We start from the raw sequence: 17,124 nt of genomic DNA, 5'->3' as shown, positions 1-17,124 counted from the left end.
TTTTTTTTTTTTTTTTTTTTTTTTTTTTTTTTTTAAATTTATTTATAAACACACCATAAATGCACCAAACGCTTTATTCATTTTTTTTCGTTCCCATCAAACAAAAAAACTCATGAAACGTTTTTTCAGAACGTTACCAAACGCAGCCTAAAGGTAATCAAATCTTTCATTCTCCTTGGGATATATACATTTTTCTTCCTTATTTGTTTTTTTATTTTTTATTTTTTATTCCTTATGAGGACTCATAGGCCATTAGAATGGCATCCCCAGAAGGCACCAGGTGAGACCCAAAGAGGGTTATAGGGGGAGATTCAAACTTGAGACCAAAGCCCAGGCCTGGTACGATGAGACATGCACTTCACCAACTGGGCAACTCAGTTGTCTGCTATCTCATTTGGAACCTAAGAAAAAAAAATCGGAAACTTTCTCCATAACTTTCTCCATTTTAAACATTTCATGAATTTATAATATCAATTAGTTTTTGCAAGTACTCTTTCAACCCAAGATTAAAAAAAAAAAGAAAAAAAAGAAAAAAAAGAAAAAAGAAAAGAAAAGAAAAGAAAAGAAGAAGAAGAATATCTCAACCTACGGTCTAATCCCTTTGGCTTTAGTTGTGTGAACGAAATTTTAATTCTCAAGCTCTTTTTCAACCTTCGTAGAGGCAAGAGAAGCTACGCACTGCATTAAACAGGATATTTTTTTAAATAAAATATATATGTTGGATTCAAATTAATTTCCAAACAAAATTACTGATACATCCAAACATTGGCTGCCAAAATGGAATTTATGACTAAGGTTAAGTGCCAAATGGACCACCATGTGTGGAGGTTACATACGAGCCTTGGTGCTAATCAAAGTGTTGATGGTCTTTCTTCCAGTAAAAACCTGTTGGATTACCTCTTTTAATGTCCAAAAACTGTTCATTTCGATGAGTTTTACTTTTTAAAGTACCATTGATTGCCCACTAATTTTATTCAAGTTTTCAAATTTATTCTTCATCAACACACGTAATAAGGGGGAATTTGAAAATTTAGAAAAAAAAAGAAAAGAAGCTGTGTTAAGTTTGTTTGGAATTCTTAACCCGTTTTGAAAAGTGATCTGCTCCGATGTATTTTGTCGGTGATTCGAATGGGAAGTTTTCTGAGATCTGTGATGAAAGCAGAGGGATTGGGCTGATGGATCTACCCACGACGTGGAGGAGTATATAATGTACTATCGTCTTGTTGAGAAAGTCATTGTAATTTTGAGGGCTTTCGAGCTAGGGTTTCAGAGTAAGTTTTCTTACCGCTGTTTGGGTGTAATCTCTATTCTACATAGTGATACATCTTCTTCTTCTTCACCCGAGGATGTAGCACACCACATCGGCGTATGAACCTCGTTAAATCTATGTGTATTATGTGGATCTATCTTTGTTTATTTTTGTATTAGTTGGTGTTTTCTCTAACAAATTAAAGGGTATGTTCGGATTTTGAAAATTTTCATATTCTTCCTCTCCCTCTTTCATTATATTAAAATGTGGTCAGTAAAGAGTGTAAAAGAAAAGCGCCAATAGAAAAAAAGGCGTCTCAAAATCCTAACCGGTTACCAGATCTAATAAAATCGAGCTGAATCTAAAACCAAATCATTAAGAAACTGAAGGGAGTGTAAAAACCAGAATAGATTGAAACCAGTATTGAACAGATAATAACTTGATGAGAAGAAACCGATAGAAACTGGGACTGGGCCGAAAACGATCAAAACCAAACATCAGCTTAATGGTTTGACTAAAGTACTAGACCGAATGAAACTGGATCAAACCGCCCGATTGATACCTTTAACATGAACTATTTGGGTTTCCGGTTCTCCTCTAACCCGGTTTAACCAGGCAATATGGTCCAGTTTTTAAAAAGCTATGCTTCCCTTGAATAAAAAAAAAAATGATAACTAAATTTTATATCAAATTCGAAGCTGTGGAGAAAGATGAGGAGAACAGGAATCGTGTTCGTGTGTGTGTGTGTGTGTGTGAGAGAGAGAGAGAGAGAGAGAGGTTAGGCAAAGAACAAACACGACTGTTGGGCTGTTGTGGATCGGTGGGTGACGACAAAACTAAAATGACGAAACGTCGTCACCACCACCCATGCCTTTGCTGGCCTTTAGAGTTTTTGGAAGCAATATTGCATCTATCTCTTTCTACCCACCTTCCTTGATCGTCCATTATTATCATATATTAAGAAGAAAGCAAAAAGACGATCGATGATGATCATAATAATCTTCATTTAATTTCAGTTTTCCACATATGCTACGTGCGTGTTTTTGTTTCTCTATATATATGGTCTTAAATCTCTGCAACTATGGCGTGAACTTTGCTTATATTGAAAGGTATGGTTGCATGCAATTTGAACTGTTTACCAGTAAAGTGCTCTTCTACGTAGGTCACACAAACCCACCTCCACCAATCTCTCTCTCTCTCTCTCTCTCTCTCTCTCTTTCTCTCTTGTGGGTTAACCCTTCTATTCCCTACAGTTGGTCCACTTGGTGCCCTTTTTGGTTAATGGTTCCCTACCTTACCTTAGTGGGGCTGTCACTAATTCATCTCTCTCTCTCTCTCTCTCTCTCTTGGAAGTCCTAAAATCTCTTTTGTCTCTCTATGAACACTATCTTGTTTCAATATTACTTGATTTTCTCTTAATTATTCCTTCCAATCAAAATATTTAATGATTCAATACGTGCATAACCTAAATATGTGATATTGTCTACCCCTTTAATTGGAGTCGGCCTGTCATGAGGGATTACAACCTCTCTCTCTCTCTCTCTCTCTCTCTCTCTCTCTCTCTTAATAAATTATTATTTTTAATATTATTAAAGAAACTCAAAGCATATCCCTTTTCTAGTGGGGGAGTGAGGGTATTTAATTGTCTCATCAGACTCCTTGCAAACTCGAAGGATAACCCTTTTCTTAGTGTTTCTTTGCTTTCTTCCTAGATTTATTGTCTATCTTCTCATGTTCTTTAAAGATGTAAGAATTGCAGAGCTCTTCTCCAATGGTTAATAGTGGTTCTCACTTTCTTATGATTGTTGAGTAACAGTTGTTTTGTAATGAATGCAGCAACAATCTTGAAGACATGCAATTGGGTTTAACAAGTTCATCACCATCAAGCCTTGGATTTCCTCAAATTAAGTGCACCATTTTTGTTCTAACCGAGGTCTGAGAGTAACTGCACCAAAGCCCAGGTGCCTTAAGTTTCACATTTGTTCCTTCACATACCAGGTGATTAATCAACTCCTCTCTCTCTCTCTCTCTCTCTCTCTCTCTCTCTCTCTCTCTATATATATATATATATATATATATATAGATCTATCTATCTATCTTCTTCTTCTACGGTGGGTTGTTGTAGGTTGTAGCCACTATTTTTTTATTTTTTGTTATGAATAATCCAATAAGTATGTTCAACTTCTAATACTATTGGTTGGAAAAATATTTTTAATGAGATTTTTTTCTTCTTTTTTCAAAATACTAATCCATTCTAATCCACATCTATTTCTTATCTCTCTGTAATCACTTTCCTGTAATTCTGCACTAATTAATGCTCTTTCTCATCTTATCCAACTAAGATAGAGACATGATAAGGAAAGAAGAATGAGGAGAGATTTGTCTGAAATCTTTTCCTAATCACTTTTCTATAATTCCTCAGTCTCTTTCTACTTCTTTAGATAGATTCCAATCTAATGCAATCTGATTCCAATCTAATAGTGGCACAATCAGGATTTTTTTTTTCTTCTAATGACTAACCATTCTTACCCACATTTACTTCAAATCTCTCTCTAATCACTTTCCTATAATTCTACTCTAATGCTCTTTCTCCTCCTATATATCCAGCTAAGGTAGAGCTATGATAGTGAAAGAGAGGAATGATTTGAAATCTCTTCCTAATCACTTTTCTATAATTAATCCTCAATCTTTTTTACTTCCTTAGATTCCAATCTTATGCTCTGTCATTCCATCCTAATAGAGCCATAAGGAGCATATATAAAGAAAGGAGAGAACTATAATGAGGAGGATAAGATACTGATTATTTGATTTGAAAAATTTTCATATACTGCTTAATTTGTATCCTTCTTAGTTTTAGGAAATATATTGTTTGTTATGTAAATTTCTTGTATTCATCAAAGACTATGAAACCAATATATAGCTTAATCATATGGGCTCTGAACATGTATTTTTGTTCCTTATATTATTATTTTTTCTTTCTATGGGGTTGTCTATTTTCTTACTTTTCATTGAAAATTTGAAATTAAAATGGAACTTCTAAACATAGGTTACAATATAAAATAGTATCTTCATGAAAAATTATATTCTATTCGTTATGTTTCTATTTCTCTGATTAATTATTGGTTGTCTTGTGTATGGCATAAATTTGTTTCTAATATAATTCAATTAAAAAATAATATCATTTTCATGACGAGTTATTTCTGCGAGTTTCAATTAAATTAATAATACATTGTCAAACAAGAAAGAGTTTTTTTTTTTTTTCCTTCAACCATATTTGTTTAAAGGAAGTGTAGGGGCAACATCCAGACATATGGGGGCAAAATGATCACCGCACCACCCCTATGAATTGTGATAATGAACACTTGCTTGATGTTTTTATGTGCTCTCTCATTGGTTCTCTCGCATGCTTAAGGGCCACACTCCCTAAAACTCTTTCTCTTGTTTAATATAGTCATGAATGTCTAAGATATTAATTGATTGGTACCCATAAAAAGAAAATTGAAGTTGAATACATAGTGGGTGATGGGGCTACTACATAGAATCATTGAGATTATAATAAATGATAATAAATTTTAATGCCAAAGGGAAGTTTCATGTTTTGACATGTGTCAATATATTCTTAGTTGTGGAGGTTGTCCCTGGCTAATAATAAATATTCTTTGTAAAGAAGCAATCCCTACATATATAATATTGTAATATTTGCTTTATGGTAGCTTAATTGGTATTCAAAATTTGAAGACATGTAGGTCCATGTATTCTTTGAATCATTTGACAAGTTAATCGCAACTTAGAAGCATTATCTTGATGACATAATCTACAAGCCAATTTTAGTTAAGATGTTAGTAAGTAGGAAAAGATTTAAGACATGAACTATAATTAAGTAGATGGCCAACCAATATGGTCTTCTACTAATCTAAAAATTATAATTTCTCTATTAAATCTCGCTTTGTGCAACTAATGGTTAACAACAACTGTTGAAACAAAAACCTAAAATAATATAAAAAATGAATTGAAATCACAAATAAACAATGACATTAAGCAATACCACGATTTATGTGATTTGTCTTGATTGCTTATGTTTATGGTGAGATGAGATTTGCTTCATTATGAATGCAGAATAGGGTTACAGTCACTTGTTCTTACCTCTCTCCTAGATTATAGAGAATCGCCTTGGCAAAGTTACAAAGAGACATTTTATATGTACGTTTTAACGAAGTACCCATATAACCTTATGGCCTTTTGACGACCTTTCAGAATCAGCACAGATACCCAAGCAATGTGGAATATAAGGTATTGTACCCCCAACAACAACAAGCCAAATACAATATTGATAGGCATCTCAACTGATTTATCATTTTTGAAATATAGAGAGTGTATCCTAATAGTTATCCATGTCTATTATTGCATGCATCTCACTTTATGGATACTTCATTCATATTTCAAATTCTTAGGTCATGGCTTACTTAATAATTAAATATAATATGAATAAATTACATTATCATAGTTAACTATCAATTATTAGTATACTATTTTCAATTAGGTCAGTCATAATCCATGAGCTTTGATAATCTCTTCATGCTAGCCATGCTGATCATGGATGGCTCAATTGTTAGTGTGGTAACACCCTTTTTAGTAAATTTATCAACAGAAGCTTTAGTATTTTCAACACACCATTTTATAATCTACACATTGCTTGTGGTCCCATTTAGGTTGCATCAATATTGCCTAAGGTTCATGGAAAATGAGAGTCAATATAGAGAGCCTATAAAGTAACAAGAATTGGTATCTGCTTGGTTGATCCACATCGGTAGCCACCAGTGCCAATACCTGTGATCAATAGTGTATGCAAGGAGGTTAGCATTCCCACTCTTTGAACTTGTTCCATCACGTTTTTCATCCAACATGATCCAAATTATTTTCTTAGAGGAAAATAAGTATTTATTTTTATTATATATCTCTTTCTAAAATGAAATGATTTCATTATTTTCTCATGTAAAATATCGTTTCGTCGCACCTCATTGACGTGCTCCTCTATATCCTGCTTGTTCAGAGAACCCTCTCTTATATAAAATAAGTAATATAAATATATGACACGCATTAAGTATAACCAATAAATAGTACTTCAAAACTTTATAGTAAAATCATAACGGATATATCAATACTTTATTTATTTTTGGTCTACCCTTTCTAATTGCCCAATTGGGCATTACTTACTTAATGACAACTACAAGAGAGGAGAAAATTGGAGGAGGGACCTTTCTGAGGGCCTACACTTTATCGAAAAGACACCAACCAATTGAGCAAGCAGTTGTCTTCCAATTCTTGAATTAATATCTGATACAAATACCAATATTTTACCTATGCATTTGCATCCTTAGTGAAAAATCCAATCTTGATAGTCATAGTAGTTAGCTGAGTTACCTATAATCTATCAAAAAAAAAAAAAGTTATTTGCTATAATATTGGACGGGCACACCTTGAGAAGCTCATCAAGGCAGCCTAAACATCTAACATATGGCAAATAAGATGGGAACAAATTTTGTGGATTGCTAGACCCCTAGGCCCTTATGTATCTGTATAATTTTAGTCCATACAAAGTTTATCAAATGGAAAAATTGAGATTTGAAAATCCAGGAATTAATATAAGGCAGTTAGTAAACACTAAAAAAAAAAAAAAAGATAGTATATATATATTATTATTTTTTGTAAATGATGTAGTTGCTAGAGTACCATAGACTTGCATGAACATACATATATATGCCTGCCAATGCATGAGAAGTTATTTAATTAAATTATACTCTGAAATTTTGACACATAGCGAATCTACACTAGTACTATCTGTCCAGTTGCCGGAATTATCAATCATCATTCCATATGGCATAACAAAAAGGGCCACTTTGGTATGCTTACCAAAGCTGGGCCATTCAAATGAGTTTTTTCAATTTAGATTGATGTATAAGCCTAACATATTTTCCACAATAGAGTGTAAATCGGTTAACAGTTTGAATGATCTGACACTTAATTTGATCTTTCCGTCCGGAGGTCCTTTCAATTTCACTTAGATTTGAACTTTCCAAGTGGTCATATAAAAGTTTGATGTATGGTGCAAAAGTTTATAACTTAGCCTAGCCCAACCCAGCCTGAGAAACCCAAGAAATATTACTGATGAACTTGGATTATCTTGACAGGCCATCGTTACTTCTTCTTTCTTCTTCTACCTTTTTTTTTTTTTTTTTTTTTATGTATTTTTATTTTATTTTTTTGAGTCAGATAGGGGGACCTAAAAGCAGTCACTCCACCACACATTTAATAACTACTAACCTACTTACTGTTATATTAAGAAATGTTGAAGATGCATAAGAAGATCGAACCATCGACCTTCCTTGGACTTACTGTCTAACAACTTCCTACTAAGCTAAAAACTCATACACGGGTAAAATCTCATTATAGCATGTTTTACTAAGAGTAATTTAATTTTTGGGATTGACGAATTTGAGTGCGCCATGGGGATATTTTATAATTTGAGTAGACTATGGTTCCACCTCAAAAAAATAAAATAAAAAATAAAAAAAATAATAAAAAAATTGACTATGTATGATAGGTTATGGGTACCATATGCTGAATTAACATATAATTAATTATATATATATATATATATATATATAATTAGTGGTATCTAAATTGGTAAGTTGGCCGGTTAGGACTCTCTTTCCTTTGCTCTCTTTGTTTGGCTAATGAAGTAAGAGATCCCTTTCCTTAGCTACCCATTTTCTTATGTGGTCTATGGCCTATGAAATCCTTACCTTTTACACCTACCCCTCTCCCCAACTCCATCACCCAAAAAAAAAAAATTTGATACCAATCCAAGGATCTAGTGCTCTTGTTATTCAATATTTGCCTGATAGCAAAAGGTGGTGGTTCCTACAAGTGGCAAAATTATAGAGTATTTTGAACATAACTGATAACAGAGATATTTATGGACAATAGGAATAGGAATTGGAATTTTACGTGGAGTTGAAGACTAGAAGTGTTCTTAATGAGCCAATCATAAGTTTCGTGCCGGTAAGAGTTTTGCTTACATTAGAAGTGAAAGCTTTCTTTGCTTCAACATTCTTCTTTGGTTCTTCTATCATTCTCTTCTCTTCACTCTTTATATATATCTCTCTTCTTTAACGTTTTCTCTTCATGATTCAGTCTTGAGAGAGAAAGAGATGAAGACGATGTATGAGCTTATCAAGGGAGAAGACAATCCGAATTCTAGAAAAACCTACACAGTTAAAGACATAGAAGGAGGAGGAGGAGGAGGAGATGCATCCACAGCTTCAACTTCCAAGAAACATCAGTCACAGCGCCTCGCGTCGCTTGATGTTTTTCGCGGTGTTACAGTCGCGACGATGATATTCGTGGACCATGCCGGCGGTCTATTTCCGGTGATCAATCACTCTCCATGGAATGGTATCACTCTTGCAGATTTTGTATTCCCATTCTTCTTATTTATCGTCGGAGTTTCACTTGCACTTGCTTATAAGAAGCCGGAGCTCCGGTGTACTGCAACAAAGAAGTCAATTCTTCGGGCAATGAAGTTATCATTACTAGGGTTACTTCTCCAAGGAGGTTACCTTCATAGGGTTTTTGATCTTAGCTATGGGGTCGACTTAACCAAAATTAGGTTAATGGGTATATTACAACGAATTGCAATTGCCTATTTGGTATCTGCATTATGTGAGATATGGCTGAAGAGTAATGAAGAAGACATGGAAAATTCTAGGGCATCTCATCTGTTAAGATATCGTTTTCAATGGATTGTGGCCTTTACCTTAAGTACAATATACCTGATTTTACTATATTACCTATATGTACCTGATTGGGAATTTCAGATTAATGAGAAGGGTTCATTGAAGACATTTAAAGTGAATTGTGGAGTTAGGGGTGACACTGGACCTGCTTGCAATGCCGCCGGGATGATCGACCGGAGATTATTAGGGATTCCACATTTATATTCAAAACCAGTATATGCTCGAACGGAGCAATGCAGTATCAATTCGCCGGATTATGGGCCACTTCCTAGTAATGCACCTTCATGGTGTCAAGCTCCATTTGATCCAGAAGGTCTGTTAAGCTCAGTAATGGGGATTGTTAGTTGCTTAATTGGGTTACATTTTGGGCATATTATTGTGCATTTTAGAGAACACAAGGAGAGGGTTTTAAATTGGATGATACCTGCATCAATTCTAGTAGTATTTGGATTTATGTTGAATCTTTCTGGGATGCATTTTAATAAGGCCCTTTACAGTTTAAGTTACATGTGTGTAACAACCGGTGTCGCCGGAATTTTCCTCGCCGGAACTTATATGCTAGTGGATGTTTATGGGTGGCGGCGGCCAACAATGGTGATGGAATTGTTGGGGAAGCATGCATTGTTGATTTTTATCCTTGCAGCTAGCAATGTTGTACCTATTTTTCTACAAGGGTTTTACTGGAAGAAGCCTGAGAACAACATTTTGAGATTAATAATTGGGAGTTGATGATCATGACAAGAGATATATAGGGTAGATTAAGTCATTGATTATTGCCTTTTCCGGCATTTTCGCCGGAACTTGGTTATTGATTCCGGTTGATCTATGACTTGGTAGTGATATGATATGATTTAATTTGTACATTTGTTAGGTACCATGTACTCACATTATCAAGCAGTTATAAAATTTTCATAGTTTAATCATCCTTTTTAAAATAGTTTTATATGTAATTGCTTGGCTTCATGTGACATGTTATTATTCCTTTAGCTTTTAGAAGGCATTCCATTTTATTTGAGAAGTACTATTCCAAGCTATTCATTATATACTAATTTGTGTAGCTGTAAAGGAGGTGTTAGGTTTCTACCAAAAAAAAAAAAGGAGGTAATAGGCTATTAGTTTCCCTATGTACCATGTCATACCTTGTCAAATGGAGTTGGTTTTTGAGGGTGGTTGATTATAAATATTTCTGACTACTTTCTTGGGATAACTTTCATTGTAGGATTCCTGCTTTTTGGTAGGGAAATAGTTAATTTCTTGAAAGAAAGGAAAAACAGTTATCATTCCTTTTCAAAATTGAGGATTAAGTTTGAGATGTAGTTAAGTTTGTAGGATTCACCCAAAAAAAAAAAAAGTTTCATTGTTGGAGTGGGACTTAAGGGAAGGAAATTAATCAAAGATACATATTGAATTTGAATTAACATTGGAAGGCGATTCTAACATCTTATTTGTGTTATTTGGCATATTAAGTTGGCAATCAGAACCACTAGATGACAAGAGGGGTTGGGAGGTGGAGGGTATTGTTCTTTCAATTGTGTGGTGAAGGAAAACTTCTCTCTTTTGTAATTGTTCTTTTTTATTTTAGGGTACAACTTCTCACCAAAGTGGTGAATCGAGAAATTGTAATTTTCTTTTGATTACCTCTTATTTTATTTTCATAAGTTATTTTAAGTAAAAGTTAAAATAGGGTACTTATAATAATTTGAAAATAACTTGTCATTATTTTATTGTGGTGTATTGTTTTATATGAAATAAAAATATTTATTCATTGGAAAAGATAAGTGTGCTATCTTCAGAGGATAAATAAATATATATATATATATATATATATGTAAAGTTATAACTTTTTTTCACCAATCTTGTTTATTAGCAAGCTCTTACACATGAGAGTCTATTTGCACCCAAATAAAAGCCGCAAACTTGACACATGATTGCAAGCGACTATGAGCCCAAATTGTCTACAATGAACGGTGAAGTATAGTGAGCATCCAATGGCTGGGAGGGCCATATACCTCACTGCTTCACCGTAGATGATTTTGACGCAGCGACTGTTGCCTGCCTCTCACTCAAGTAGGCCATTACTTCTTTAGTGGGCCTTGGTGGGTCTTTTCCATACATGGACCTTACTTTGTTCCATCTTTGGTCCTCAATCATTCTGTTTTGGGTGGGTTGCTTTTCCTTTGAGCGCTTTTGTTTTTGGTTACGTGGAACAGGAAATGAAAGGAAGGATAAAGGTCTTGGGACCATCCAAGGAGGGGAAGGAGAGGGAATCTTGTTGGAAGGACCAATCCAAAACCTTAATTTAAGGATCTAGAGGAGAGAACTCTTCAAGTGTAGGGAGACATTAGGCACCTAAAATAAAACTGATGTGAAACTAATTCTATAATGGGTGGAAAGACACAAGGCAAAGCATTTGTAATACATCTCCATGCCTTGAAATATTTTCAATCCAATTGACTCTTTTGGCTTTAATACAAATTAGCTCTCATGCTGATTTAAGCCATGCTTGGTTGCAAGAAAAATTAAAGGGAAGGAAAGTGAAATTTTTATACTTAAAATAGAAATATATGTAATCATTACCCCATGTGACTATATCATTACTTCAAATCATTCCATATTTGGTTATAAAATTTCACTTTACTTTACATCGAAAACCCTTTGCTATAATATGTAAAATAAAAATTACATTTGAAATGTATCATTACCAAATATGGTTAAAAAAATCAAGTAATTTATATAATCACATTTAATCACATGGGGCAATGATTATAAACATTTCTTTTTAAGTATGAAAATTTCACTTCCCTTCACTTTAAATTCCCCTTGCAAGCAAACAGAGCCTTGTGGTAAGTTGTTGAGTAAAGTTATCTTTCCAAACCACCAAATCAGCCTCTGAGTGATGAAGCTTTCTCAAACTTTTCTAGATCCATGGTGAGGAGAGTATCTCTGAAAACTTAGTATTATACTCCATAGTTGATTTTTTTCCCCCCATATAGATAGGGAGGGGAAGGTAACAGCCAAGAGATTCGAAATCGAGACCTCCTAGTGAGGTGGGCTTTGTATACCACATCTGCACCAATTGCTCTAGGTAGTTGCTATTACTCCATGGGTGAATCAAACCTTAAGCTAGATTTGTATGATTTCTATTTCAATTTTGAAATTTCATGAAATATTCAATATATAGATTTTTTCTCAAGGAAATGAAATTGTTTTCAATGTGTCATTTGAAATATTGCAAGAATAAGAAATTCATTTGGTAGTTTGATAATAGATTCTCTATATTTCTTTGGGAGAAAGTGGTGGCGGCGGGCGCGGGGGCGGGGTAGAGTGGTGGAGAGGTGTGGGTGGCTGTGGTGGTGGGGGCATAGTGATGATTAGGGTTGTCAAAAAAGGCCCGGCCAGGAAACCCACACCAAGCCTGAAGAGGGTCTGGGCTGAATTGTTCAACTCCCAAAGCGGGCTTGGGTTGGGAATTTGAAGCCCGAGGCAAGGCCAGGCTAGGCTTGGGCTAAGGCTTTGGGCCAAACCTGGCTCAACCCAACCCTATATGCATTATGTCAATCCCAGTTCACAACTTCACATGTATAAAAGTATATCATCATTGATACACCAATTTATTATAATTTATATACAACCCATACATCATACCTATACTTTTGATCGGCACAGTTGACACACTAAATTTATTATAATTCTTACGACACACCATCACACCTAATATACGATCCACACCATCACACCTATCTATTTATGTTAATAGTCCTAAGAATATAAGGCATGTGAAATAAGTGCAATAAATATTAAAAACAAAAATCTGAATTTTTCGTCCAAATTTTTTATAGGTCAACAACTAATTTCCAAATGCAAATCATCACGAATTTTATTCCCCCCACCCTTTTTTTTACTGAATTCTAATATTAATAAAATACTGAATAATTCTCTACCCGAATAATTCCTAAATCCAAATTTCCTAACCATGTGTCTTCGTGAAGTTTATTGGTGGTTTTTTAAAAGGCCTTTTGAGCCTTATTTTTACTGGAAAGTGATTTAGAAAGTGAACCAAATAACCCAAAATAAGGAAAAAAAAGTGAGAATCAATTTTTTTTTTTTTTTTTAGGGTTTTTCAATGTACAATATGCAAGATATTCCAAAAGGATGGGTTGATTTTCCATCATTCTGAAGTGATCTATTAATCTACTAATAAGTTATTTCATGGTATTTCCATTAATCGCTTTATTACGAAAGGCCAAATTCACCCATTATACCATAAGTACCTCCATAGTCCGTTGAGTAGAATTAGACAATGGATTTGAGTCATTAATTTAAAGATTTCCTTGGTTTTGATTTACGTAGAAATTCATATGATACTAGTTGAACTGGAGAAACCCAAATTTTCATGGATATCATATAATTACTTACCTTAGGTACCCAAAACACTTTTATGGCTTCCTCTATTTTTGGATAAAGAGACAGTGTTTTGTGGTATCCAATTTTTATGTATATGTCACCTATGTTGTCTAATTTCCAAATTTAACCAATTTTCAATATGGGAAAAAGAACACAACCAAGCTGTGTAGTGTATGCTAATGCCTTCTATGTCTATCTATCTCCTCCCTCCTATAAAATAACATTTGCTGCCTATTGTAGGAGGAGAGAGGTGAACACATGGAGGCTCGAGCTTACGCAACATAGGGAACTAAATCCCAATATGATATAATGGGAAAGAGATGGGCACACTACTTGCATGCTGCAAACTAATGGCTGGCACCAATGGAGACATGAGACGAGACATCATACAAGAGGGACACATGGGTCATTTCAAAAGGGTAAAAGAGATAGAAACATTGGGTGCTAGCTTGCGGTACTTGGGGAGTATGCCCAACCTTTTTCCCCTAATATAATGTAGGGTGAAGGTTTCCTAAAAGACATCATGTCATCTGCATAGTATGGGGGCCAATGAAAGTGTACATGAAAGTATCAACAAGAGTGAAATTTTTGACTTCAATGGGGGCGCACATTCCTATCCTTCATGGTTCTTTTTTCCTATATATAAAAGGCTTATTTTCTTCAATTGTACACTAGAAAAGTGGGGTATGAGTAAATTAAAAAAATTATGTTTCCAGTAGATTTTAAACAAACATAATAAAATATAAGAAAAAAGATTGGGCACACTGTATCCATCTCTCTTCTCTCCCTTTGACATGACCTCATGCATGTGTCTCATGTATGATGCCTCATCCCACGCTTCCATTGTTGTTGCCTCTCCAATTGTTTCCAGATAAGAAATTTATGTGTCCTAGGCCTATAAGTATTCAACAGAGTACTAGTTGTAAGGACTTTGTCTTCTCCCTCTTGGTGCTGTATAAAAGAGGGAGAGTAAGTCCTGGAGGCTACAGTATCGTAGGACATCTAAGCAGCTGTAGAAATTGGTTACATTATGAAAAGGAAAATTCTAAACAAAATGGAAGATCTTCTCATGAGCCCATTACTTAAAAATATGGGTTCACTATCTACCTCAATCAATCCTGTCAGCATAGGCTCATGCACAAAATTACATTCATTAATCCCAAGGGCTTTCACATCAACACGTCTTCGTTCTTGATCATCTAGAGTCCTTGTTCCATCAATAGATACTTCCAAAGTGTCGAGCACACACCTTAGCGTTGCCTTTCCTATGTAGACATTCACAATAGATCTATGTTTTTTGAAACATTTTTTGTAGACATAATATCATTAAAAAATTCAATAGTATCATCGGATGCCCAAAAGAGAGAGAAAGTTCGGTTGTCTCTTTTTAGATTTAAATGGTTGGGAGATTTATAGGGCACAACCTCTTTTTCCTCTCAAATTCTTTAAAATGGGCTTATTTCGTTAAAGTCGTTTATAGAATTGTAAATTGACATCAATTTTGATTTATGTTTCTAGAAACAAGTGAAACGGAACAACTTTATCAAACGCTTTTTATGGTGTTTCTCCGTTTCTGAGAACAAGAAAGGGCATAAACAACAGAAACAGAACATTGTCAAATGTTGCCTCAATGTGCGGGACGAGCATTTAGCCACAAGACCTCAAAAGCATAGATGCGGGATACTAAGAGTAAATTTGGCATCTCAATCCATGTATTCTCGGTTTGATATGAAAATGAACAATTCTGTGTAATTCGGTATGTAGTGAATGGTTTTACCTTAGAAATAGATATTGTATTGAACGAATAAAGATTCCTTTTGCACATACTAAAACTATACATATACTTCTTTGATTCCATTGAATAAATTTTAAATGGTCGATCTTGGTTCCAAATTGACACTCTTATGGCTCCATTTTTTTTTTCAAATGAGGCAACTAAGAAGATGTGGTTGTAGATTCTACTTCATCTCCTCTTTCTTTTGATTTTTCTTACCTTCTCTATGTTCTTCTCAATTTTAATTAAGGGGTAATCTATTTGTAATCAAAGTAATTCGAACATCAAATTGTAATCATATTTGAATTCTATTTTTAACATTTACTATTTTATCTCACTCACTAAAACGAGGGCGAATCAGGTTCTCGTACAAGAACATCCTCGTACATCTCTATTCCGTGGATTTAGAATCTATCAAATAAAGAGAGAGAAAATTGATAATAAATCCACGGACCAGGGTCATTCTTGTATGTGAACCTGATATGCCCTCGTTTTAGTGAGTTTTTTTTTTTTTTTTTTTTTTTTTTTTTTTTTTTTTTTTTTTTTTTTTTAAGTTTCCCCCATCTTTCTTGCCTTCACTCTCTTCCCTTATTCTCCATCTCCGACATCTTTTCCCTCTCTTCTCCAACGGTAGGTCTCCCTACCCCCACCCACCCTCCTTGGCAACTCACCATCCCCTGCCCCCTCTATTCAATCCTCCCCACCCCTGCTTCCAATCCTACCCACTCCTTCCTATTTTCCATGGGTTTATATGCTGAAGCTTATGAACATGAGAGCTTTGGCAATTTAAAGTTATTAATTATGAGGATTGAAATGCCATCTCCATGCTCCATGCAATAGTGCAATGTCCCAAGAACACCATTTTTGAGACTATTTTCTTTTTTATCCCTAGTTCCCTACTATATCTCAACAAGAAAGATAAGCTTCTCCATTCTGCTTCCAAGGAATCTATCTGGTCTCTTGAGAAGAGGATCTTCTTCATTTTAACCAATTATTAGAGGGATCCAACAATAATTGTTGAGTTTCACTCAAATAGTGAAAATAATAATCCCAAATCAAAAGTGGAAACCACTATTTGAAGAGGTCCTTAGGCACCCACTCCGTACTTGCTAGCTTTTGAAGACAAATTCTATGAGCCATTGTTATTTAATTCACTTAATAATTCGGCCTAACAGAATTTTTCTGAATTATATGAAAAATTCTGATGGAATCCGAATAAAAAATAAAAAACAAAAAACGGTAAAATTCGCAGTTGATTTTAAAATGCGAATAAAGCGGGCCGACCCGAATTAAACCGAATTATTCGGTTAATTTAAATCCACTTAAAAAAAAAAAAAACTCGATGACTCGACCCGTCGTCCCGTCGTCCCGTCGATCGAAATAGGGTTTTATACTTTTCCCATCTTCTTTCTCCCTAATTTTTCAACTCTGTTTGGTTGTTTTGCATCTTGCGGCTACCTCAATGCCTCACTGATCTGACATCTGAATCTTTCTTGCCGCTACCTCACTGATCTGAAATCTGAATCTCTTCTCTGATGGTTGCAGGCATACGAACACAGGTATGTGTTTTCTTAACCTTTTTTTTTTCTTTTAAGTGTTTCGTTTCTCTTTTCTTCCTTCTCTACTCTGCTTAGAAGTCAGAACCAGTCTCTGCTGCTTCCCGGTTCTACCTCGGCAAAGGTACGCTCATTTCGTGGGTCCTCAACACACCATGGGGAGAAAGGCGGTGATTTTACAATTTTATCCCTAGAAATCATTTATACTTACACTCATTGTTTTTTTTTTTTTTTTTCTGTTCCAGAAACGCCGTTTAGTTTCAAAAACGAAAATTTCAGTTTCTGTGTCAAAACGCAGTTTTAAAACGAAAAAATGGTGTTTTAAAATTTCAGATTTTTATCGGA

The 17,124-nt window shown here is 34.7% G+C and overlaps 2 protein-coding genes across 2 annotated transcripts in view; both read left to right on the top strand.

Annotated features, from left to right (window-relative positions):
- Positions 1-8,391: 8,391 nt before the first annotated feature.
- Positions 8,392-9,908, top strand: LOC122083961 (heparan-alpha-glucosaminide N-acetyltransferase-like). Its single transcript, XM_042651920.1, has one exon. It carries the CDS (start codon positions 8,461-8,463, stop codon positions 9,772-9,774), a length of 1,314 nt encoding a protein of 437 aa, XP_042507854.1. The 5' UTR covers positions 8,392-8,460; the 3' UTR covers positions 9,775-9,908.
- A 6,730-nt stretch (positions 9,909-16,638) lies between these two features.
- Positions 16,639-17,124, top strand: part of LOC122079735 (protein GAMETE CELL DEFECTIVE 1, mitochondrial-like) — a gene marked incomplete at its 3' end in the record, with an annotated part of 25,280 nt that continues 24,794 nt past the window's right edge. The window contains 1 exon segment of the mRNA XM_042646434.1: positions 16,639-16,782.

This window comes from Macadamia integrifolia, chromosome 1 (genome assembly GCF_013358625.1).
Source record: "Macadamia integrifolia cultivar HAES 741 chromosome 1, SCU_Mint_v3, whole genome shotgun sequence".
Classification (NCBI taxonomy): domain Eukaryota; kingdom Viridiplantae; phylum Streptophyta; class Magnoliopsida; order Proteales; family Proteaceae; genus Macadamia; species Macadamia integrifolia.
The sequence above is the reverse complement of the archived record's forward strand: the minus strand, read 5'-3'. Positions and strand labels throughout refer to the sequence as shown.